Source organism: Monodon monoceros, unplaced genomic scaffold, assembly GCF_005190385.1.
Source record: "Monodon monoceros isolate NGI ecotype Baffin Bay Population unplaced genomic scaffold, NGI_Narwhal_1 Super_Scaffold_14, whole genome shotgun sequence".
Taxonomy (NCBI): Eukaryota; Metazoa; Chordata; class Mammalia; order Artiodactyla; family Monodontidae; genus Monodon; species Monodon monoceros.
In genome coordinates this window covers 33,263,646-33,288,701 of record NW_021703770.1, presented here as the reverse complement: position 1 = coordinate 33,288,701, position 25,056 = coordinate 33,263,646, and the positions used below count along the sequence as shown (strand labels likewise).

At 44.1% G+C, this 25,056-nt stretch overlaps 1 protein-coding gene across 1 annotated transcript in view; it reads right to left on the bottom strand.

Annotated features, from left to right (window-relative positions):
- The window catches only part of SNX31 (sorting nexin 31), a 63,538-nt gene that overhangs the window by 14,559 nt on the left and 23,923 nt on the right, over positions 1-25,056 (bottom strand). Inside the window, exons 5-10 of the mRNA XM_029222945.1 lie at positions 23,778-23,888; positions 19,333-19,423; positions 18,268-18,355; positions 14,976-15,045; positions 6,746-6,838; positions 2,689-2,892 (exon numbers count right to left, since the gene is read on the bottom strand). Of these exons, the coding sequence (XP_029078778.1) occupies positions 2,689-2,892; positions 6,746-6,838; positions 14,976-15,045; positions 18,268-18,355; positions 19,333-19,423; positions 23,778-23,888 (657 nt within the window). The remainder of the gene's footprint in view (positions 1-2,688; positions 2,893-6,745; positions 6,839-14,975; positions 15,046-18,267; positions 18,356-19,332; positions 19,424-23,777; positions 23,889-25,056) is intronic.

The window sequence follows — 25,056 nt, the reverse complement described above, 5'->3', positions numbered from 1 at the left end:
TGAAGAGTTTGGACATATGCATATATACATGAAATCATCACCACAATCAAGTGATAGATATATCCATTACCTCCAAAAGTTTTATATAATATTCTTGAAATGATACAATATGAAAATGTCAAATAGATTAGTGGTTGCAAGGGTTTAAGGAGGGATGGGGGTGGGAGAAAGTGGATGCAGCTATAAAAAGCCAACATGAGAGATCCCTGTGATGATGGAAATGTCTTGACTCTTCCTTGTATCAATGTCAATACCCTGGGTGGGGATGTCGTACTATAGTTTTGTAAGATGTAATAATTGGAGAAAAGTGGGTCAAGTGTATGCAGGATCTCTGTACCATTTCTTTCAACTGCATGTGAAGCTACAATTACGTCAAAAATAAAAGTTTACCTAAAAAATAATTAACTGTTTAAAGCAAAAATAATTATAACATAGCATGAGGCTTATATGTAGAAATAAAGTACAGCAACAAATACCACAAAGGACAGAAGGGACAAATAGAGGTACACTGTTGTAAGGTTTTTATCCTTTTTGTGAAATAGTGTAATATTTGAAAGTAGACTGTAATAAGTTAAAGATATATATTAAAATCTCTAGGGGCTTCCCTGGTGGCGCAGTGGTTGAGAGTCTGCCTGCCAATGCAGGGGACATGGGCTCGTGTCCCGGTCCGGGAGGATCCCACATGCCGCGGAGCGGCTAGGCCCATGAGCCATGGCCGCTGAGCCTGCGGGTCCGGAGCCTGTGCTCCGCAGCGGGAGAGGCCACAACGGTGAGAGGCCCGCGTAACGCAAAAAAAAAAAAAAAAATCTCTTAAATCACCATAAATTTAAAAGGTATAGCTAAAAAAAAAAACCAATGGTGCAAATGAGTAGAATCATAAAATAGTCACTCAGTCAAAAGAAGGCAGGAAAAGAAGGAAGAAACTGATAAAACCCAAAGAAATGGACAAATCTACAATTATAGTTGAAGATTTTAACACTCCTCACAATAACTGACAGAACAAGTAGAGGGAAATGTGTAAGGACAAATGTATAAATGCCAGCTTGACATAACTGGCATTTATAGACTATCTACCCAATAGTGGTAGCATATATTTACATTCTTTTCAAGGGCACATTGGACATTTCACGATAGACCAAACTTTGGGCTGCAAAACAAGTTCCCATAGTTTAAAAAGACTGAAATCATATGATATATTTTTTTCTGACCTCCAGAGGGAAAGAGTGGCGCAGAAAGAAGGGTTAGGAGGCTGTGGATTTCATCCAGGCAGGAAATGTTGAGACCAAGCTGTGAGGGCAGAGAGAAAGGGAGAGTTTTGAGGGAAAGCAGGGTCATAGAATAGATAGGTCTCTATATCAGCTGATATAAGGTGGGGGGAGGATAAATTAGGAATTTGGGATTAACAGATACACACTACTATATGTAATATAAACAACAAGGACCTACTGTATAGCACAGGGAACTATATTCAATATCTTATAATAACCTATAATGGAATAGAATCTGAAAAAGAATATATACATATATATATGTGAAACTGTATCACTTTGCTGTACACCTGAATCATTGTAAATCAACTATACTTCAATAAATTTTTTTTTTTAAAAAACATGTAAGGTAAGAGAAAAGCCAGAGATTATTTCAAGATTGCTGGTTTGGCAATTAAGGAGTGGTGGTAGAGGTTCCCTTTATTAAGATAGGGAACACAGGAGGAAGAACCTTAGGACGGGCATGAGAGGGAAAAGATGAGTCTGGTTTGGGGAAAGGTTGAGTTTGAGGTGTCTATGAAACACTTGGTGAAGATGTCAAGAATGCAGTAGGAAATACCGGACTTTTAACCAGTCATCTGTAATTGATTTCAGGGAATATGTAGAGGAAAGATGCTAGAAATGGAACGCCAGGAATCACCAGCATTTCAGGAGTAGTCAGAGGGAGAGGCAGCCCACAAAATTAGGGCAGGAAGCAGGGGAAGTTTTGAAAAGGAAGACGTGGTTGACAGTATCAAATGCCACAGACAGGCCTAGTACCAAGCCAGCTAAAAAATCCCTGTGGGTTTCATGGATTTAGCAACTGGGTATCATGGTTGCTCTAGTAGCATTCATCCTCTACTAGTTAACCTCCATTTCCTGTGTAAAGGGTATAATCCCTCTTAGCTCACTGGGTTATAAGAACTTAATTAAATAGCAGATGTGGCATTGCCCAGCACAGCACCTGGTACAAAGTAGGCACTCAATAAGTCTGATCAGAAGGGTTTCTCTTGGGAGGAGATGGCAAGGTAGGTATGATGCCAGGGATCCTTAAAAATAGCTCTGATGGGCAGCGCTTAGTTTCCAAGCATAGAGATCTTGTCGGTACTGAGAACGTATTGAGTGCCCAATAAATGGTACCTGTTATTGCTACTCGTTGTTATTACTTTAAACACCCTTCAAGCAGTAAAGAAGCCTGAAGGTGGAAGGTGGGAAGATGGTTGTCTCTACAGCAAGGGTGGGGAACTTGTACCAGATAACAGACAGGTTTTTACTACTAGGTGATGTTTACTGTGGCTTAGATGCCAGTCCACTCAAGGTACTGATTCGAATGGCAAATCTGTGTCCCCAACACCACTGTTGTCATCCGAGAACACTAGGATTTTAAAATCATGGGTGGAGGCTTTAAATCATGGGTAAGGCAAGCTGCCAAGATACTCACAAGGAAAGTGACCTGCCAGCACTTCACTCTGTTCATCTGGAAAATGACATCCTGGGTCTGGTTGTCAGGCAGGGTTATGCAGCAGCTGACCTCATTATTGCCAACAGAAAGAACGGTCCCACAGCCGGGTTCTGGGTAGTCACAGGTACAGGGATCCAGCTGCACGTATCCATAGTGCCACACCTCTTGGGATAGCTCCAAAAACTGCTCCAAAGTGGGGGTGGGGGATGGAGGAAGCAAAAGACTGCTTGAAGCAGATGAAAATCTCATGTCAGAAGCTACTACCATTCTAATGCAACACATGGAATGGAGTCACAGTGAAAGCACCTTTTTCTTCTGGATGATACAAATGAAGACAATGCCCCTTGTGCTGACAATAAAGGCTGCCCACGTTCATGGTGTGTCCTGCCTCGTTGACCACTGTCTCCCTGCTCCTGTTACAGTGCTCAGACATAGTGGAAATAAAAATATTCGATGTGTGAATGAAGAAGGAAGAAGAGTAGAAGGAAATCGAATGAATAGTCCTTCTGGTTAAGTCAGAAGGACCACCCAGTGACAACCTGGCTCTCTCCCAATCTTTCCCTGAAGCAAGGTAACTTACACCTCCCTTTCAAGGACTACGTGAGCGCTCTCTGATAAAGGGAAACCTGCTGAGACATATGCGGTGAGGGACAGCTGACTCTTGTTACTAGGTGGCAGAGGATCCCAGGCTACTGCCCCTCCCGGCCACATGTTGGACCAGCTCACTGTGCTGAAGCCCATGCATTCAGCTTAGGAGATGCGTTAAGCTGCCGGGCCTCCCTTTGGGTCAGTGGGCAACAACAGAAATGACAGGTTGTAAGTAGATGCTACCTACCTGTGTGGGTGGGGACCGGGGCTGAGCAATCTTGCCGCAGAGCATTTAGAATAGTTTCATGGCTTTTACCACAGAAGTTCTTTTTTATTATATGGTATAAATCTTTAATTTAATTAATTTAAATTAAAATAAATTTAATTTAGTTTATTCTTTGGTAACACTTAAAAAATTTGTAATAAACTCTTGGCTGCAATGCTCTAAAAGAGATGAAAGTATTTGTTTAATTAAAAGTTAAGCTCCATTTCTCAAGAAAGTTGTTGATGAATAAGTACTTTGCTCAAAATGCTGGCTGGCATTTGCCATGCAAAGGAGGTGCACTGATATTACTGACTGTGTGAAAACCAGAGGACAGAAATCTAAAAGGGTTATCTATTTGAAAATTAGTCTGTTTTTGTTTTTGGCTGTGGCACACAGCTTGCAGGATCTTAGTTCCCCAACCAGGGGTTGAACATGGGCCCCGGCAGTGAAAGCATAGAGTCCTACCCACTGGACCGCCACGGAATTCCTGAAAATTAGTTCTTTTAAGAAGTACTTTAAAGGGACTTCCCTGGCGGTCCAGTGGTTAAGACTCTGTGCTCCCAGTGCAGGGGGCATGGGTTTGATCCCTGGTCTGGGAACTAAGATCCCGCATGCTGCATGGCGTGGCCTAAAAAAAAAAAAAATGGCTTAAAAAGATAATTTAACATGTGTAACTGCTGAAGGTATGGTTATGTATTTTCATTTAGATCAGGGTTTGGCAAACTTTTTTTTTAAATAAGTTTATTTATTTATTTATTTTTGGCTGCATGGGGTCTTCATTGCTGCACACAGGCTTTCTCTAGTTGTGGTGAGCGGGGGCTGCTCTTCATTGTGGTGCCGGCTTCTCATTGCAGTGGCTTCTCTTATTGTGGAGCATAGGCTCTAGGCGCCCGGGCTTCAGTAGCTGTGGCACGTGGGCTCAGTAGTTGTGGCTCACGGGCTCTAGAGCTCAGGCTCAGTAGTTGTGGCACAGGGTTTAGCTGCTCGGCGGCATGCGGGATCTTCTCGGACCAGGACTTGAACCCATGTCCCCAGAATTGGCAGGTGGATTCTTAACCACTGTGCCACCAGGGAAGCCCTGGTAAACTTTTCTGCAGAGCCACGTAGTAAATATTTTCAGTTGTGGGGGCATATGATCTCTATCACAGCTACTAACCTCCTCCAGTCTAGCACAAAGGCAGCCTTTGACGATACATGCATGAATGAGCATGGCTGTGTGCCCGTGGACTTCATTTACACAAACAGTGGCCCATGGGCCATAGTTAGCCTCTCTCTGGTTTAGATCAAATGACTGCTCCTTTAGATTAATTTCACTCATTTTCAATTCCAAGTTTTCTTGTACATGTGCATAAAATTAAGCAATAGTTGTTAATGTGTTCACTCCATTAGCAGAACTTCACAAACACTTAAATAATGCTGGTTTTATAGCAGTATTCTCAGATGCTTCAAGAGAAAATCATTTGTTAACTTGAATAATGGTTCAATATTTTTTCAAATGAAAAAAAACCTCACACATACCCTGTCCCAAAGCAGTATAGACGAGTCTGACAAACAAGACATATTTTAACAAAAGAAATGGCCTCTGCTTCATTGTATTATCTTTTTTTATTCTTTATATTTGGCCAACCACTAAAGCATTGATTTTGAACAAAATGCAAAGAAAATTTAGAGGACTAAATTCATACACTCAAAGTGAGGTTTTTAAAAGACCACTATCAAAATATTATGATAAAATCAGGTAAAACATTCAACATAGAAAATAAAATTTAGGGCTTCCCTGGTGACGCCGTGGTTAAGAATCTGCCTGCCAATGCAGGGGACACGGGTTCGAACCGTGGTCTGGGAAGATCCCACATGCCACGAAGCAACTAAGCCCGTGTGCCGCAACTACTGAGCCTGCACTCTAGAGCCCGCGAGTCACAACTACTGAAGCCTGCCACAGAGCCTGTGCTCCGCAACAAGAGAAGCCACCGCAATGAGAAGCCTGTGTACCACAAGGAAGAGCAAGCCCCATCACCGCAACTAGAAGAAAGCCCACGCACAGCAATGAAGACCCAACGCAGCCAAATAAATAAATAAAACATTTTTAAAGAAAAGAAAATTTGTTTTGTGGCAAAAATACAAATACAAATTTTGGTAGAGCAAAGCAGCATAGTTAAAAATGGCATTCTTACTAAATTAAGAAGTTTATAGAGCAGAAATGTCCTTAGAATTGGTAACTGTATCCAAAGTAGTAGCAATATGCTATCCATCAAAATAGAAGCCGTAATTATAAAAATTTACAAATCCACAGAGGAACTGAACTTCAAAATTTCTCAGACAAAGCTGCGGTGGAATACTAAGGGGGGAAATACTAAATCATGGCAGTATATGCTTCTTCTCTTTTTTTGCAGCTCATCATTAAAATTCTCATGGTAGACTTTGAAGAATTACTTTCTATATCAACCTAAGTATAAATGAGTCCTCTAAATTTGTTGGCATTCTCTTCAAACTCAGTGCTTTGGTGGTGAACACTGGTTAAGTATAAAGGATAAAAAAAAAAAAAGACAACACAATGAAGCAAAGGCCAATTCTTCTGTTAAAATATGACTTGTCGGACTTGTATATACTGCTTGGGGGAATGTGAGTTAGTACATATTTATGGAAGTTTTTTAAATGGACATTTAGAAATATATCCTAAAGGATAATAGAACATGTATTCAAAGACAGAGGATGTTGGCTGCTGTGTTCAGGGACTTTCAGCCAGGAACCGTACCAGGTGTTGGGAACACACAGAGTATGTATAAATTAGACTCAGCCCTGGGCCTCATGGCGTTCGCTGCCAACATGATTTATAGCAGCAAATCCTGGAAACAACCTGACTTCCGATAATAGGAAATTGGTTGGCTAAATGATAACATAACTATAAAACGGAATACTCTGTGTCATTAAAAATGATATTAAAGGTCTATATTAATGAACCTGGCAAAGGACTCACAATATATTGTCTGCATTTTTTAGAATCTTTAAACAATAAGCCTTTATTAATTTTATGAAAAGAAAAATCAATGAAGGTATTCTCATTTTTAAAAAGGCCCCATTTTTAGTGCTTCATGGGTTTATAAATTACAGAAACAGCTCAATTCCAGTCTGTTTCTTTAACTCCCTTCCAAGAGATTTCTCTTGGTGCAATATTTCATTCACCTTAGTTTGGTTGCCTTCTTTCTGGAGAGCCTCTAGTTTCTGCCTCTGCACCTCTGTGGGTTTGGCCCATTCTTTTTCAATGTCCTGTATTGCCTTAAAACAATATAAGTTATAAAATTAGCAAAATTAACAGAAATGAATTAATCTGACAAAAACATACTCGTGTATAAAAGGCTATAAAAACAGACCCAAGTGGACACATATAAGGATTTAGCCTGTTATAAAGGTTACTTTTTAAATTAGTTGGCTATGGGAAGCAATTTCTCAGTGGTTTGGGGACAAGTGGTAGCACTTAGGAAAGAAAATAAAATTAGCTCTTTCCCCACACCACCCAATCCAATAAACACAGATAGGTTAAAGATTCGAATGTAAAAACCATAAAAGAACCAGAAGAAAATAAAAGGTATTTTTATCTGATCTTGTGCTAGGAAATACCTTTCTAAGATACAAAGATAAAATGTCATATAAATGAATGTATAATTACATAAAAATATAAAAACTTCTATATCTAAAACCACCAAGAACAAAACTAAGAAGCAAATGGCAAACCAAGGGAAATGACTACATCACATGTGGCAAAGAGTTGATCTTATTTATGTAAACCAACAGTAAAAATGTAAACATCCCTAATAGGAAAATGGACAAAGGATACGTATCAGCAATTAATAAAAAGGAATTCCAAATGACAAATATAGATTGAACCTCACTAGTAGTCAAAGAATCTGTTTGCCTCTCAAATTGGCAAAGACAAAAAATATATATAACATTCAGAGTTGGCAAGGGTTTGGAGAAACAGGAAGTTTCATATAGATCTGATGCAATTTAAACTGGTAAAATTTTATGGAGGTGACTTGGCGTATAAATCTAAAACCACCTATAGGCATGACAAACATAGACGTGGGGAAAATGTACTGATAAGGCTATTACTACTATTGTTTGTAATACTGAAAATTTTCCAACTATTAATAGTGGCAAACACATGTATAGTGCTTACTACGTGTTAGGCAATGTTCTAATTGCTCTAAAACAAAAGTCAATCCCATCCCCTCCCCCTCTGGTAACTACTAATTTGTTCTCGGTATCTATGCATGTGTTTTTGTTTGGTTTGGTTTGTTCGTTTATTTTATCATATTATTTATAGATTATTTCATTTATATTTCAGTGAAATCATATGGCATTTGTCTTTCTCCATCTGACTTATTTCACTCAGCAAAATACTGAGTGAAATACAACATGTCCATCCATGTTGTCACACATGCCAGGATTTCATCTTTTTCATGGCTGAGTAGTATTCCAGCCAAGGAATGCTCAGAGCCAGCAGAAGATGGAAGAGGCAAGGAACAGAAACTTCTTCAGCACCCTGAGAGGGAGCATGGTCCTGCCAGCACCTTGATTTCAGACTTCTGGCCTATGGAACTGTGAGAGAATAAATTTCTATTATTTTAGCGCTCCTCCCCGCCCCCCCTGCATAAAGAAAAATGTCAACCCTTACAGCCACCCTATGAAATAGGTACTATTATGAAATGCCCAAAAATAGGCGATTGAGTTTAGGTACAACCAAATAATAGCTTATGCTATCATTTAAAACTATATAGAATATTTAACAACATGAGGAAAGTCTGTGATGCATTGATACATGAAAAAATGTCAAGTTACAAAATAAGGGCATAGTAGTAGATCGTGATTTTTTTTTTTCGGTACGGAGGCCTCCCACTGTTGTGGCCTCTCCCGTTGCGGAGCACAGGCTCTGGATGCGCAGGCTCAGCAGCCATGGCTCACGGGCTCAGCCGCTCCGCGGCATGTGGGATCTTCCCGGACCGGGGCACGAACCCGTGTCCCCTGCATCGGCAGGCGGACTCTCAACCACTGCGCCGCCAGGGAAGCCCAGATCCTGATTTTTATAAAACAAAAAATATATATAAAACAAGAGCCAAAAGACCTTGTATCCACACTTAGGAGTCAAGAAAATGGATGTACATATGAGCGAAATGTAGTGTATGAAATAAACACATCAAAAAAGTTGAGTTTATACGTATGATCGATTTAAGATTTGGGATGATGTTTACTTTTGTTTTTGAGCTCTTCCATATTTGCATATTTTTATAAGATGAAAACAATCTTACAATTGAAAAACAATTAAAAATGAATATACTGTTAGGCCCTTTTTGCTCAGCTTTGGGTAACGGCCACCAGCTAGTTTTCCCAAACTTCAGTTCCCTGATGGGCTGCTCAGTTCTGTTTTCTAATCTGCACTGATGATTTAAGCAGAACAACACTGGTCTTAAAGAGAGAAACCACCTGAAGACAACTTAAGCCCTCAGCAATTTCTTCTGTGCTCTTCCCTTCCTTTCCTGGCATCCAGCCTCCCTTACTCCTTTATCCCGCCTGGCCCCAGGGCAGGCTCTGAGATCAGCTTTGCGTCTCATCGGCTGCGTACACTTTGCCTGTGCTACGCTGCCATCACGGTTTAAGAGTTTTCCAGTGGTCCTCAGGCTGTTAACACCTCAAGGAAAGAGCCTGAGTCCTTTACCTCAGTGTATCTTGTCCAGTGTCTTACATACAGCAAAACTGCCAACGATTCTTTGCCAATTATCAGCATTTATTTATATCTTAGTCTGAATGTAAGTCTATGTGTTATGTCCCTCGTATCACTGAAGGACAGGTTGTGCCTTATCTCCAAGAGGAGAAAGAAAAGCTGAATAAATTTTCGACGTTGTTCTTTAGGTTGGAGGAAAGGAGATGGATTTAGAGAGGAGAAGAAGAATAACTACTGTTTGTTGAGAACCTGTTTTACATAAGTTTTCTCATTGATTTTTTCCAAACTGCTCTGTGCGTTAGGAACATTTACCCCCATTTTACAAATGGGTAAAATCAAGGTCCAGAGAGGTTATGACTTCCAAGACAACCCAGTAAGTAAGTGGCAAGGGTTGGATTGAAACCCAGATCTGACCACTCCACTAATCTCTCCTCCTATTGCCCAAGACACTGAATTCTGACCATGTAGGCAGCTACACACCCCAAGGCTTTCTCCTCGTTGCCAACTATTCTCAAAACTGAACCTAGATACCACACCAGAATGGAATCAGCATGGGTGTGAAGAAGAAAACACCTTTTTCTTGCCAGAATTCTACTTGGTCTTAGAGCCCTGTAAGGACTGTTAGAACAGGGCAACGATGTCAAAGAGAAACATGGCTAAAATTACAAGGCAAACAGCAATCATGGCGGTTAGTATGTAAGTACTAACCAAAGATACATCATTCATCATTAGAAGATCTGGGAGTCTCAAACACAGAGATTTACATGTCCTACAGGAGAGGTAACATAATGTTTTTGTTTTATACATTTGAAAACCTTTGCCCCTGATTATGACTTCAGAAGTCATCACTCAAATGTATTATATACAGTACCTCACTCCAGGCAATGAGAGAGTCAAGTTTAGATAAATGTCTCTATTCAGTTATATGGTTCCCCGAAGACTGGCTGATGGAGACTCACGCGGAACCTAATTTTTAAAATTGCATGAAATCACGTAAGTCAAGGTTTTCATGAGCTTCAATCACACATACGCTAGTGCCCTCTGCAGAGGCTTTTGTAGTGAGAAATGGAGAGTGCAGGCCTTTTTAAACAAGGCATCAGCCACTTGGCTCCGGGTGTTCGAGGCTGAGCAGAGCAAGGCCAGGGATGTGGGAGCAGATTGGGCCCATACAAGGGCACAGAGCCATGGGGGTATTGGGAGGCTAGTGGTCAGCCCACACTCCCCATATCGTACCATGGGTCCTGATGCAGGGCTGGGCCTGCCTGGGGGAAGGGGCACCTTTTTCTAATGTGCACAAATTGTAAATGGGCCAGTGGTGGCCCTGCTGAATGTAGGCCCAGAATTGACTGAGCCTTCAGTATTTTTTAGAAAATCCAGAAACTTATACTTCTATACGCAATCTTCCATTTTGCTTAATGTCACTCAAATTTTAAAAAAGAGGGGCTTCCCTGGTGGCGCAGTGGTTGAGAATCTGCCTGCCAATGCAGGGGACACGGGTTTGAGCCCTGGTCTGGGAGGATCCCACATGCTGTGGAGTAACTGGGCCCGTGAGCCACAACTTCTGAGCCTGCGCATCTGGAGCCTGTGCTCCGCAACAAGAGAGGCCACGACAGTGAGAGGCCCACGCACCGCGATGAAGAGTGGTCCCCGCTCGCCACAACTAGAGAAAGCCCTTGCACGGAAACGAAGACGCAGCACAGCCAAAAATAAATAAATTAATTAAAAAAAATTTTTTTTATAAAGAAGGAGGAAGGAAACACCTTGCGGGAGCCCACTTGGCTTGTGGGACATCACTGGACATGCTTGCTTAAAAAAAAATTGAGTGTATTCCTTAATGGTTAATTATGATGGCACTGTTATTTATCAGAACTCCTCAGAACTTTTTCCGTTAACTTTTTATTTTTTATTTTTTTGCGGCACATGGGCTTCTCACTGCTGTGGCCTCTTCCGCTGCGGAGCACAGGCTCCGGACGCGCAGGCCCAGCAGCCATGGCTCACGGGCCCAGCTGTTCCGCAGCACGTGGGATCCTCCCGGACTGGGGCACAAACCCGCGTCCCCTGCATCGGCAGGCGGACTCCCAACCACTGCGCCACCAGGGAGGCCCTCCATTAACTTTTTAAAAGGATGATTGCTTCTCACTCACATATCCTAAGCACCCTTGGCCATTCAGAGTCTAGCTAGGGAGATAACTATGTGAACCAGTATCCACAATACCAGGTGCAGGCACCATAATGGAGGGCAGAACAAAATACCATGGGGGCGGGGAGGGGGAAGGCAAGTAAGGCTTCCCACAGGAGGCAGCACTGTGGTTCCCTCCCTCCTGCTGGCCTGGGGCCCCCTTTCCATTTCTCAGTGGCTCCGCTCGAACTCAAGGAACGATAATGGCACAGGTTATTATGACATCAACTACAGGTTTCTGAAGATTTTGCCAGGCAAAGAGCTAAGGTTTGAATGTCAGTCTGTTAAAGCTGGAAGAAAACTTACTTAGAGACTATTATTAGTTCAGCCTCATCGCTTCACAGGGAGAAATTGTAGTTCCAGTTCTAGAAGGATGAAGTGACCGTACCAAGGTCACCCAGAGAGAGAGAGCCAGTGACAGAGCAAGTGATAGAATGCGTTTTTGAAACTACAATTCAGTGTGCTTTCCATGAAGCCATCTTTCCCCCAGCTATAAGAGGAGGAGACACCATCGATATCTCTCTGGTTTACAACTCCTTAATGAAGACAGGTAAATATCGTATTATGATGCTAGCAGTTCCTAATTCTCACTACTCTGTATCCCTGGAAACCATGCCACAGAAACAATATTAGAATTAGGTGATGCATTCTCAATGAAGGATGTGCTGGCAAATAAACCAGACACTAATAATGTATCATAACAGCAAGAATACAGTGGCACAGAGCCTCAGTAAACATTTAAAATGGTAAATTATGTTCCAGCTCATGTAACGGGTGTAAGTACACTGAACATGGTTATACGTGGATCAAAGTGGGATATGAAACGAGTTCAAAACTATATCCTAGCCATAAAAAATACCATAGTAAGCATTAACTATTTAATAAGTGATATTTTGATTTGCCTTCTTAGAATTTAGAAGAGTTTCATGGAAATCATTTACTAGATGGTCTTGGTCTCTTAAAAAATCACCTAAGAGAAATGTGTATTAAGGTTGTGAGTCCTGTGACATTCTGGCTGCTGGGGTCTGTTGTGTCTGTTCAGTCATACACCCAGGTTCTCTGCCCTGTGCTAAAAAAGCCAAGGTCCCTGTGTGGAGTTGGTGGTCTAGTAGGGGAGATATATACACAAATGATGCTCTATTTTGTCAAATGGACGATTCCGTTGATTTTACAATACGATGGTCTTGTGTGACACTAAGAAAAAACACTGCCAATTGAATTATAACACAGTGCCATGTGGCAGTCCTGTGCAGTGCATGAACTGCTCATGCCAGTCTCTCCCGGCTGGTAATTGCTTTCATTTCTTCTGAGGCATGTGGCAAATTCTCTCACCTTCAGCAGCACTGCTCAGCCTGTGCTAGGCAGTCCTTTTGCTTAATCTTGGTATAAAATGGATCAGTTTCCTCTCTCTGGGAACAAAAGCACCTGGTTGTTGCTTTGCAAGAAAATGTGAAACATGGAACTGCGGTCATTTCTTCAAAGATGAACATTTGCTTTTCCCGTATAAAAGGGAACTCTGCCACCCACTCTTTGCCTCTCTGTGTAAGCAATAACTCCCATTCCATGCAGAATCATACTCTACGAAGTAAGTTTAGATGACAATTAGACTCAACACATACGTCAACAACACACCTAATCCAACTAAAGGGAAAACAGTATGAACAGCTATGTATCAGTTAGCTATTGCTGCCTAACAAACCACTCCAAAATGAAGACTTGCTTAAAATAATCCAATTAAAGCAATGTAATTGTTTAAAACAAAACCAGAAGTCACCTAAGGAAGTAAGTGCTTTTTCTCTTCTATGCTCTTTCGTAAACGAAAGCATCAAAATCCACCCTTTCACTTTTTTGCTACAACCAAAGTACTGCAGGAGGTTCTATCAATGTTTCCTTGTCCCCTTGCAAAGCTCATTAAAAGTAATGTCTGACCCGACACTTCTCCCCTCTCTTCAATTTTACCTCCTTAGTTTATGAAAAGCCACAGACTACAGCAGCTTAGAACCGCACTACATAAAAGCCACCTGCAAATGTTTTAAATCCCTTTTCTAAACCCTCCACGTCTAAGCCTACTCAATCCTTTGTCAGCAAACGTTATTTTTTCTTTTTCTTAAAAATGCAGGTGGTACCAACTGCCTGACAGAATTATTATGAAGCTTAAATGAAACAATGCATTTAAAACAGTTATGAGGGGCCCGCCAGGAGGCTTAATGCTAAGGTCATGCTGGGAATAGTTCTAGTTTCTGGAGATACAACAGTGAACAAAACAAATTCCCAACTTCATGGAGAAATCATTCTAGTAGGAACAGAGACAGTAAACAAAAATGTTATATATAGTGAAATGGTGGAAATGCTAAGGAGAAGATAAAGCAAGTACGTCAGGATGTGGGGTTTAGTCTGAGGGAATAGAAAACTGTGGGAGGGTTTGAACAGGCCAGGAGTTCGACCCACCATTCTGCTGCTTGAGAACAAACTGAGGGATAACCTCATGAAACACCTGAAAAGAAGTTTCCAAACCTCCCTCCCACAACTGGCAAGCCAGGCCTGGGAAAGGATCAGGCCTCCGAAGATGCTGCCTCATGAGGGTGAAGAGTGGCGGGGAGCTGGGGAAGCAGGCAGGAGCTGAGATGGGGGTAACCAGTGGTGCATCACAGAGGCAGCCTCTGCTGACCACGGCTGTGCAGAGCCTTCACCACATTAAGTCGGGCAAGGAAAGGAGGCCAAACTCTAAATTTACTTTTCTGGAGACTGAGGGGCAGGGGTAAGGCAGGACCGACTACATAATTTGCAGGGCCTAGTACGAAATGAAAATGCAGGGTCCCTTGTTAAAAAATTAAGAATTTCAAGATGTGACAGCAGAGCATTCAACAAGCCTGGGGCCGTCTGAGCACGGAGGGCAGGGGCAGTGCAGCCCCACAGGTCACTTGCCCATGAGGCTGGCCCCCGGGGGCGGGTACGCTACTTGTTGGTTTAGGGAAAAAGAAGATTATGCTAAAGTGAGATTTAGGGACCATGCGTGACTTTAAATTAGCAGGGATATCCTTTCCCTTCTCATGTAAATTAGCCTAGGTGATGGGGTATCAGCTGCCATTCGGAGAGATTGTTAGAATGGGGTAGAATTCTTTTCCCTCTAAACTCTACTTCTTTAAGAATATTTATCTGTTTATATTCCATTTATTCAGTTACTGTGGTTAAAATATACATAACATTTATCATTCTAACCATCTATAGGTATACAATTCAGTGGCACTAAAAACACTGACAATGCTGTGTAACCATCACCACTCTCTATACCTAAAACATTTTCATCATCCCTAGCAAAAATTCTATACCCATTAAACAATAACGCCTCCCCTTCTCCCAGCCCCGTGTAACCTCTATTCTACTTTCTGTTTATATGAATTTGCCTCTTCTAGGTATGGAGGTAGACTTCTGAACTGCCACACGTATTCTGTAATGGTTTCAAACTCAAAAGTCCTATAGTATCTGGTGTTCTGATAGCTCTTGGTTCGCCTCACCTGCATGTAGATCAAATCTACAGCTGCTCTGCAGTCCATCAGCCTGGAGTCGAGGGATGGGTCCAGGTACCTGCATGATTCAGGAGCATTCAGTTAATTCATGACACGGCTAATGGGCACACCTGGGAGTACATGCTCTCTGAAGTGGTGGTCCTCGACGCCTTAAACCAAGGCCCCCTCTTCTAGCAGAGCCACAACACTCTGCTTGCCTAGTCTTCAACTGTCCTCCCATCTCTTCTGTTTCCTATTGTCCTCATATTGTAAGCTTGCCTGGTGGGCTCTGAGAATAGAAATGCAAAAAAAAAAGCTTGAAGGGAATGGTGCACATCACTGTTCACATCCAGCTCCCCTCTTGACCACCAAGTCTTCATGCCCTCTCCCTACCCGCAATTCCTGGCATAACGATCTGCCCTGTACCCACATCTATATCACTGCCCGGTACCCAGGCCACGTCATCTCAGGCAGTGACCTCCTCACCAGACTTTCTGCCTTGGCTGTGTTCCCTCAGTCCCACACTCCACATTCTAACTGGAGTGGTCTTTCCCAAGTAACTTTTCAGACTCTCATAGTCCCAGGAGTTAGAGCATTTATCCTGGTTGCTCCCAAGACCCCAATGTCATTTCCAGTTCCATCTCTGGCCTCTCTCCCCACCCCCACACTCTACATTCCAACCCTGTTTTCTCTTCTCTCCCTCCACCCCGAAGACCACCCACCTCAGCAGCCTCCTTCCTGGCCTTACCTGCCTCTCCCACAAGCTTCTTCCTCATGTGCCCTCCTCTGGTCCCTCCTCCTCAAGTCTGTGTTAGCAACGCACACCCCCCCCCCACCCGCCCCGTGCTTCCTCAGCACGCTGAGTTTATCCTGATTGCTGCTCTGATCAAGCTGATCTTGACACCAAGTGTGAAGATCAGTGCTGGGTCCTATTCAGACTTGCCCCTCTGGACCTTGGCAAAGGGACTTGCAAATAGCAGGGCCTCATGTCTGTCTAACAGCTCTAGAGTTGTCAGCATGAAGTGAAGTTACAAGTACTGTGTGAGCCCAGTGGCATGCTAAGAACCGACAGAAACCACCAAGAGAGGGTGTGCCGGGGCTGGTCTATCACCAGTTTGAAGGCACAGGTGAGCAGAATCAGGGCACTCAGCAGTGGAGGGGGCGGAGACAGTGGGATTGACACAGACCAGGAAAAGGATGAAAATGTCGCTTGAAGATCAGCTTCATTCTAGGGGCTGGGGAGGAGAAGCGAAGTATTCCTCCCTGTATTCCACTTAGCTATTTCACCCCTTCTTCCCAGGTGCCCTGTGTGGCAGAGAATAGCAACTGTTGCACCAGAGTTGGAGAACTCCCAGACCCACCCCAGACTGCGGCCCTGCGAGGCGAGGGCAGGTACCCTCTGGTCTGGAAGGAACTATAGCATCTTTGGAGAGATGCACCAGGGAATTCACAGACAGAGAAAAATCCCTAAAACTTGACTAGGTCTCACTGCAAGGCCTCTCCAGCTGGGAATCCCACAGCTAGTGTTAGTCAAGCGAGCCTCCCTGCTCCAACCCAATAAGACCTCACTCTGGACAGAGGGCCAGGCACCTGCGCGACCCCTTCTCCAGGCTCTCCCCTTCCAGTGACCTCATCCCCAGCTCTAACAGCTGAAGTGGGACCTCCTTTCCTCCCAGTCCCCAGGAGCAAAGGCAATCTGCGCGGATCTGACATACAGGCTGGTGATGGGGTAGACATTTTGTCTTGCACTTATGATCCACAAGTTATCTATCTAATGAAGACATAGGCAAAGCCCAATTTCCGATTCAAGCTTCGAGGTGAGGGACAGAATCCTCATCTCTTCTTTGATCTCAAGTTCTCTGGAGAGCCCATGGACAAAACAGTCTAAGCCCCAGGGATTTGGGGGGTGGTGGTGGTTACTATTATCATCAATATAACAATAATAAACATGACCAAAATTCGTTGAGCATATAGGATTACTTCATTTAACTCTCACTATAATCCTATGAGATAGACCCTATTATTATTATTTCCCATTTTACAGATAAAGAAACTGAGGCTTAGAGAGCTTGAGTATCTTGACTAAAGTTCAGCTAAACCCTGCGGTTCACATACTCAGATCCCAGGAACAACTATGCTTAGCCACCTGTTATTATGGGCAGCTTCCAGAAGAATACTCTCTAAACTCTCAGACAGAACTGCATGCTCTTCCCCTTCTCAGGGCTCCATGCCACAGGTTTTGACCGTTTCTCAGAATACTTTTGAATAGCAGTATATGAACTTCTAGCCTTGCTGGGAATCTTCTTCCAAAATTCAAAGCCACAGCCTGGAGCTCTAGCAAGGCATCACAAGGTCAAGATATCTACTATTCCTCGATGTCAAAATGCCTTTCTTTAAAAACTTCTGTGTTCAGATTACAGATTAACTGGGCTGGGCAAGAGTGAGCCAAAGAAGCAATCCAATACAGCCACAGTAATAAACATTGGGAATTACAGATTCATTCCCCCATTCCCCCATTGTTATTTTGTTTGTTCTTCAGAAGACCCTTTGTTTCTGCGAGAAATAAAAGTATTTTCTGCAAAAATACTGCAGATTTTTTTCCTAGATTGTGTCCTATTAACCGAGGAAAATATGTCTGGCTCTAGTAAATAAGCATGTATTGTTGGAATCCTTTAGGAATATAAACCAAATACGTAGAGTTCAAATTCACTATGAGGGAATTCCGTGGGGGTCCAGTGTTTAGACTCTGCATTTTCACCGCCGAGGGGGGGTAGGTTCAATCCTTGGTCGGGGAACTAGGATCCCGCAAGCTGTGCGGCATGGCAAAAAAAAAAAAATTCACTGTGGATCAGCTGAGTCCACACTTTGCCTTCAGGGAACACCACAGTTCAACAGATAAATCAGACTTGCTTGTAATCATCAACAAAGTCCTTCAATTAAATACAGTCAGTCATCTATTCCAGAGCAAACACACCACCTATAATTCCTCACCATTACCTGCTTCAATCCCCAATCCCCCTACCCACAGCCTTACCTTCATGGCTGCCACCCTCATGATAATATCCCTCAAGCTTTTAACTTGAGACCAGTGAAAGTCATCCTCAACGTCCTATTCTTTAGGACAAATGTTCTGGTTCATTCGATCCTTTCTCCTCTTCATTGCTTTCCTGGACCTTCCCCAAACTCCTGAGCTCCCTGGAGCTGTCAGGCTGTGAGCTGGATGTGGGAGATTCTGACAAGCTCTGATCTGCAAAGCTAAGATATCCTGAGATACCTTCTGTCATAGTAAATGCTTACTCACCACTTCCTGAGTCCAACCTTGAAGTTTTCCACTTCAGAACTGCGAAGGCTAACATAAGGGAGTTCAAAGTCCGCCAATTTTTTAATGACTAGAGAAAGGGAAAAGAGTCTTATTGGTTGAAACAGCACGGATAGTTTTCATACAGTGCAGTGCTTTAAAATGATAAAATACAGCATTACTATTGGAAGAATAATACTGTCTTCTATTTATATGTAATTTTTAACTTTCTGAAGTTCATTTAAAAAATAAGTAGCATTTGATCCTCATAAAAGACCAATGGCTTGAGTAGGGGACATTTTCACTGTGATACAGATGAAGAAACTGGGATTCAGAGAGGTCCAGTGCCATCACCAGCACAGCACAGCTCCTGGTGGCCAAGCTAACTTCCACGTCCAAATCACCTCCCCACAGCTTCTGAGGACATATGTAAACTACTCTAAGACAACTGATACCATCTCACAACAAAAAAAAAGTTGTAATATCTAGAAATGCACTGTAGAGAAAAGCAAAAGCTATATGAAACAATGTCATTGGTCACTATCTCACTGCATGTATATATTTTTAAAGAACCTAAGAACTTATTTATATCATCCACATTTCATAGCAAATATTCCTTAACAAGGAGATATTCCTTAACAAGGAGGTATTCCTTAACAAGGTCTGATGGGATCTGCTGATGCCTGGAGTCCAGCACTCCATCCACAAGGGGGTTGCGGCGTGGCTGGAGAGCAGCCCCCAGCGTGCAGGGATAAAGGTGCACCGGGCAGCAGCGCTGGGGCTCAGGAGGCACAAGAGGAAGTGTGGTTACTGGAGAGAACTGATGTCTTCTTCCTGACCACACTGCCCCTCTGGAGCTGCTCAGCCCCAGCTCACTTTGAACAAAGGCACAACCCCCATCCCCAAATGTCCGGTTCGGGGGCTGAGAGTCGTAGTAGAGACCACACACTGGGGCGTTCCCCTGGGGGGTGAATGGCCCCTCAGCTGCAACCCCGCACCTCCTGGCTGAGTGCCTGCCCACACCTGCCCACCCCATCTCAGGCTGCCTGCACTTCCTTCTCTCCTTACCAGACAGCTTGCCCTCTTTGTAAGACCGAATGAGAAATAGTCCAAAGTATCCCAGCAGCTCCTGACACAGTCCAATTTTGTGTGATACCACCTTTAACCAAAGATGAGAAAAAGGAGGGAAAAGTTAGGAGTGTCCGCCTGTAAATATCAATAAAAAGAGCTTTAAGGGGGCAGTGGATATTAAGAGAAATCTTTCCCGAATCTAAAAAAGGTATATACTCATTTTAGAAAATTTAGAAATTTTAAAAAATTACAGTGAAAAAAAAAATAATCAGTCCCCCCAACAATAGACATGAACTGGCCCCAGCTGAGACTGGTTTGTCCCATCTGGGGTAAGGACTAGTCTCCCAGATTGGTTTGGTCTCTATTGTCCACTGGAGGGCAGTAGCCATTCTCCAGGATCATCAGCCCTTCTGTAATACCTGCCCCTGGGGCCCACACTCCAATCTACCTTCCCTGGGGGCTGGATTACCAGATATTGGGAAAAGGGATGTCCCCCACCATTGGCTGGCATATAGAAGTGTACAGGCTAATGTCTGCCTATGACACTCCAGGCATTGCTTCTCTCTGATGTCTGCTGTGATGCTCAAGTCTAATTTATGTGACTTTTGCTCAGTGAAGCCTCAGATCCCGGGCACAGGCTGCCCTCATTTCATATTCCTCTTTGACCTTTACCTCAAACAGCTTTCATTTCAACACCAGTGTTTTCGTTTTTACCAACTGGTCATGAGGCTGTAATCTCGAAACATTTCACATCCATTCACCCTCCCTTAGTAGGAACATTCATGCTTCCACAGGCTCTTTCCCTCTCCGCTCGGCCAGCCCACCCCCTCTTTAAGGCTGGTTTCTGGGTGATTTCTTTGCATGCCTAGTCTGAATTCGCTAGATCACCTCTGCAACCCTCTGCGCGGGGGTCCACCTGTATATGGTTCTGTGCATGAGCTGACCCTTTGACCATGGCTCCAAGTTCTCAAGGTGGCAGTTGTACCAGGCTGAAAGGGGTACTTTCTTGTCCGAGGTCTGTAAATTACCTTGGGAGACAGTCTGATTAGGTGGATGGTATGAGTAGGTGTTCTCAGTATAGCTCCGGAAATAAAGAAGAGCCTGGGAACTTTTCACAACTTTTACTCAATGTTTATCCCCATTCTCCTTTCTACCTTACTCTCTTCCCCATGCCCTTGCAAAACAAAAACAAAAACAAAACAAAGCAAAACCCTGAACCAAAACACAGGGCACCTCTGTGTGGGGCTGAGTGTGCACCAGTGGTAACAGATTGCAAAGTCATCTTCTCCTAGAGTAGATATGAACCCATGCCCACTCAAATTAGATTTCTCTCTTCTCTGACTCATTCAGTGAAAACAGCGAGCTTACATGCCAAGGAAGAGAGAGGAGTGGGAACGGAGACACTTTCTATAATTTATAAAGACATAAATACAGACACCTTTCGAGGACGAGAAAGCAGTACAAAAAGAGACACAGTAGTATTTCCTTCTTAGCAAATGTTAATGATGCTTCAAAACACGAACACCACCGATACAACTACATTAGCACAAATGCACAGAAAGCAAAAAAGAGATTTTAGTTTGTTGCTGGTCCTTAAAGAGCCCATCAGGATGGCTGGAGAAGCAAAGTGAATGTGGTGACAAGTATGCTTGAGAAGATACGGACGATAATTTTTAATTACAAAATGTACGTTACATTTTTATGTCAGCTAGAGAATTTCCCAGCCCCTGGAAGAGAATTGACATCTGTGCCTGGCCAAGTGCTCGCTTTACCTTATACAGAAACTCCTTTACTTCATTTTACCTCCAGTGCTAATGATGTCCATGCTATGGATTTGAATTTCTCACGAGCCAGTGTGATGGAAGAGGGGAAGTACATTTTTCTGAGGTTAATGTACCTCATTCGACTTCTGCTATCAGTTACAAGGGGAACTGGACAAAACAAGTGGTACTGTGGAACCCTAGACTTACTGCCCTACTCAATAATTATTCATCACTCCCTCTAACATCATACTAATAATGATGAAGAACCATACTCACCACTGCTGATGGATTGTGAGCTATTGCTATAATTACTTAGACATCATTTCAAAAAATTAAATAACTTACCCAAACTCACATGTAGCAGCTCTGTAATTTGAATCTGGGACTTGTCCTAACCCCAGCAGATAGGAGACCCCATACTCCCACCAGCAGCCAACTTCAGCTACAGTTATGTCTAGTTTGGCCAGCGAGCCCAGTGTGTGTAAAACATGTCAATAATTGTGTCCTCAGTAGTGAGAGGCCCGCGTACCACAAAAAAAAAAAAAAAAATTGTGTCCTTGGGCAGGGCAGCTGCTCTCCGGTTCTCTGTAGGCCCAACCATTTCCAAGTGAGCTTATATCCTACAGCTGCACCTCTGACTACCTGCCTGGCCACAGGGTACCTGAGTTTGTGGTCCCTACCCTCGCTATTACTGTCTCCTCCTCTTTCTATTATGTGTCTATCTCCCACTTTGTAAGTCCTGGGAGGGCAATTTAGGGAACTGTGTTTCGTGTTTTGGGGTCTCTTGGTATAAATCCACTCAAGTGTTAAGCATCAAGGGCCCTTGATAATTTCTAGAAAGATCATTCTAGAAATCAGTACAGATTAGCAAGACTGGAAGCAGGAAGATTAGTTTGGGAGCAGCTAGGGGCGTGGGGATGAAGAGGAGAGAGACTTGGGATGTAGTGTCAGTCGGATTTGGGGGGTGAAGGAGGAGGACCCAGGGTAACTTCTCAACGGATGGCCTCAGCAACCAGGTGGCTGCTGATACCGGGCAACCAGGTCACAATCCTGGAGCCAAGAAAAGGGTGTATGTAGTGACTTTAGTAGGAAGAAAGGTGCAAAATAATCACTCTCGAGCAGAGCAAGATCTAGAGATGGAGTATTTCCTAATCTGGGGACTCAACCAGGAGGGCGTAGGTGGGCTCAAATCTCCAGGCTGGGAAGGGGAGCCATAATGCAGGAGGAAGGTCCCACAGTCTCGGGTAGAGGCAGGCTCAAGAGCTGGGAGCCCAGCAGGGAGTACTTCCGGTCATCGGCTCAGAAGGTGGCAGACACCAGGACCCTAGCACAAGAGATGTCCGTCCTTGGAAAGGTCCTAGAAACTTTCCGACTTCCTCCTGTTTATAACTTCTTATTCTCCCTTGAATGTTTCTCTGGAGGATTAGAATTTGTGAAAGAAATTCAATCTAAATGGAACCGGAGGATATAAGATGGAAAGCCCCACAAGTGTGCCTCAGGAAGACAAGACTTAAGGACTGAGAGGCTGATTTCCCGTAAATGCCTAATTCACAGAAAACAGATAATATTGGAATTTTCTTAAATGATAGAGAGTTAGTCCGGGGTTGCCTCATATCAGCCTTGGGAAATTTTGCTCATGGTTTCCAGAGACCCAAACAAGATATGACCCAGGTCAGGTTGGTCTCACAAAATAAGTGGAATTCAGCTTTGTTTGTGTGACCGGACCGGTTTTGTCTGCTGGGGGAATTTTCAAATCTGGTCTCCATTTGTTTTGATTTTAGTAGACTCTAACTGAACTCTCCCTTCTTTACATTCCCAGCCCATAAATAAAGCCTCCCCCAAACCCTCAGCGGACACGCCGGCAGCCTTTCCAGCTTTCGCGTCCCCAGCTGCAATTCCTCTGCTATTCCTGAACATGCTCATCTTCTTGACAATTTTGAGCTGCCTCATTTTACCTTTTTATTTAAGTTGACAAACTAAAACCCTCCAAAGGCAAGGGACCTGGGAGCTGGCCCTACAGCAGTGTGTGGGCGAGAGAAGACGGAGTCCTCTCTGAAGCCCAGCTCGAGGAAGGAAGGGCCTCAGGGACAGAGCTGGTAATGGCTGCATCTGGAGAAGGAAGGATGCTTTCTGGGTCTCGTCCTCTGAGTCCTCAGAGAACCGACCAGAACTCGGTTCTGGCCCTGTGGACCCAGGATTAGAAGTGCTGGGCATTGGTTTCAGGGGTTTTCCCCTGTGAGGGAGGAGGGACCACTCTTTCTGGCTTTGACAACCCCACTGTCACTCTCTACCAGAAGTTGTCACCAGCCCACCTGGGTAGTCTCATCTGGGCTCCACCCTCCCTCCTGCTCCCGAGTAGGGATATCCCGTAATAAAGCACTTGGCATATGTGCAGGACACATCCCTGGCTGAGTTCCAGAGAACCAACAACAGCCTTAGCAAGGACCTGGAAAGTTGATGCCCACAGAGGGGGCAAAAACCCAAACAGACCCTGGGGATCGGCTGTAGCTGAGATTCCTCCATCAGTCCGTCTGCAGAAGCCAGCATCTCTACAGATAAGTCATCCAGAGTAAAATGATAGGCAGGAAGCTTATGGAAGGTAACCGTATCCTAGTCCCTGCCTTCAAACAGAATGATTCCTAAATTCAGTTCTGGGGCTGGAATTTGGATAGAATTTACCTCTAGGACTCTTTCGGCAGTATCTGATGTTAGAATTTCGACTTTAATGCTCCTTCCGTCGGGCAGAAATATATCCAGGGACGCTTTCTCAGTAGTGATGCTAAATGTGTCCTATAAGCAAAAGGAAGCACAATGAGCTTTGGCGCCCTTCTGCGGGGCACATCGACGCAGGAGACAGTCATCTTCCTCTCTGTGGGCCCTTGGGGCATACGGTATCCAAAGCAAATGCAAGCCAAGTGCAGAGATTTGGGGGACTGGTTTTGGGGGTGGGGTGGGGGTGAGGAGAGGGTGGAGAGGAGCTCAGGCAAAGAAATGACATGCAGCTTGAATAATTTCCCAATAAACAAGGCATCTGCCTTAGGGAAAAAGCTTTTGAGAAAACCATCCACGTGACTCTTGGCCATCCCAGATTTTAACTCTCATATTCAATATTGCCAGGCGTCCCTAAAACTTTGTAATATGCGCTAATTTATGGTTCTGCTGCAGCGAAACTCTGAAGCTGCAAACTTTGAGACCTGTGTGGGGATCAGGTCTCTATCTGGTGAATGGGCACCCAGCTAAGGGGCCAACGCCCCAGCTCAGCACAGCCCTGCCTGCACTTTCGCATTCTGGCCTTCTGTGAGGGGATGCGTGTGTGCCAGAGGGGACTGCGAATCCGGGGACCTGTGAACCTCTCGGATAGAGCATTCTAGGATGTCAGAGACATGCTACAGACAGGGGAAGCCCGTCCGAGTTCAGGAAGGCACGAGGCTGAGGTTGGCACTCAGTTTCCTTAGAGAGAGTGACCCTGACGGGGAGGCAGGGCCAGTGGCTGCCCACACGGGCCTCCAGGGCAGCTGTATCTGGGGGTGGCTGTTCTCAGTGCCTCTGAATGGGACCCTGTCAGTCCACAGAGCTGCTTGTCTCTGGGAGGCTGATCCCGGTCACAGCGTTCTCATCTCAGGTTCCACGATGGACTAAACCCTGACGCAACCACTGCATGCAATGCGTTCCCTTCTCTCCTAGGCATTTAGAACGGCACTAGTGATGTGTCATCCTGGGGAGAAATGAGAAAAGAGCCATTCAGATCATTTTCTGTGTTCTGAGCCTGCTATATAAGCCAGAATGTTAGTAATTAGCAACACAGTTTGTGGGGATGGGGGCGGGGGGTGTGGGGGGAGAGGCAGTATCTGTTTTTAGTGACCAGAAAATTTACATCCAGGTCACCTCCTTCCTGGTATCGGTTTGGGGGAGGGAAGATCCTGATGACTGGTCAGCAGATTATTGGGGGATCATGGGG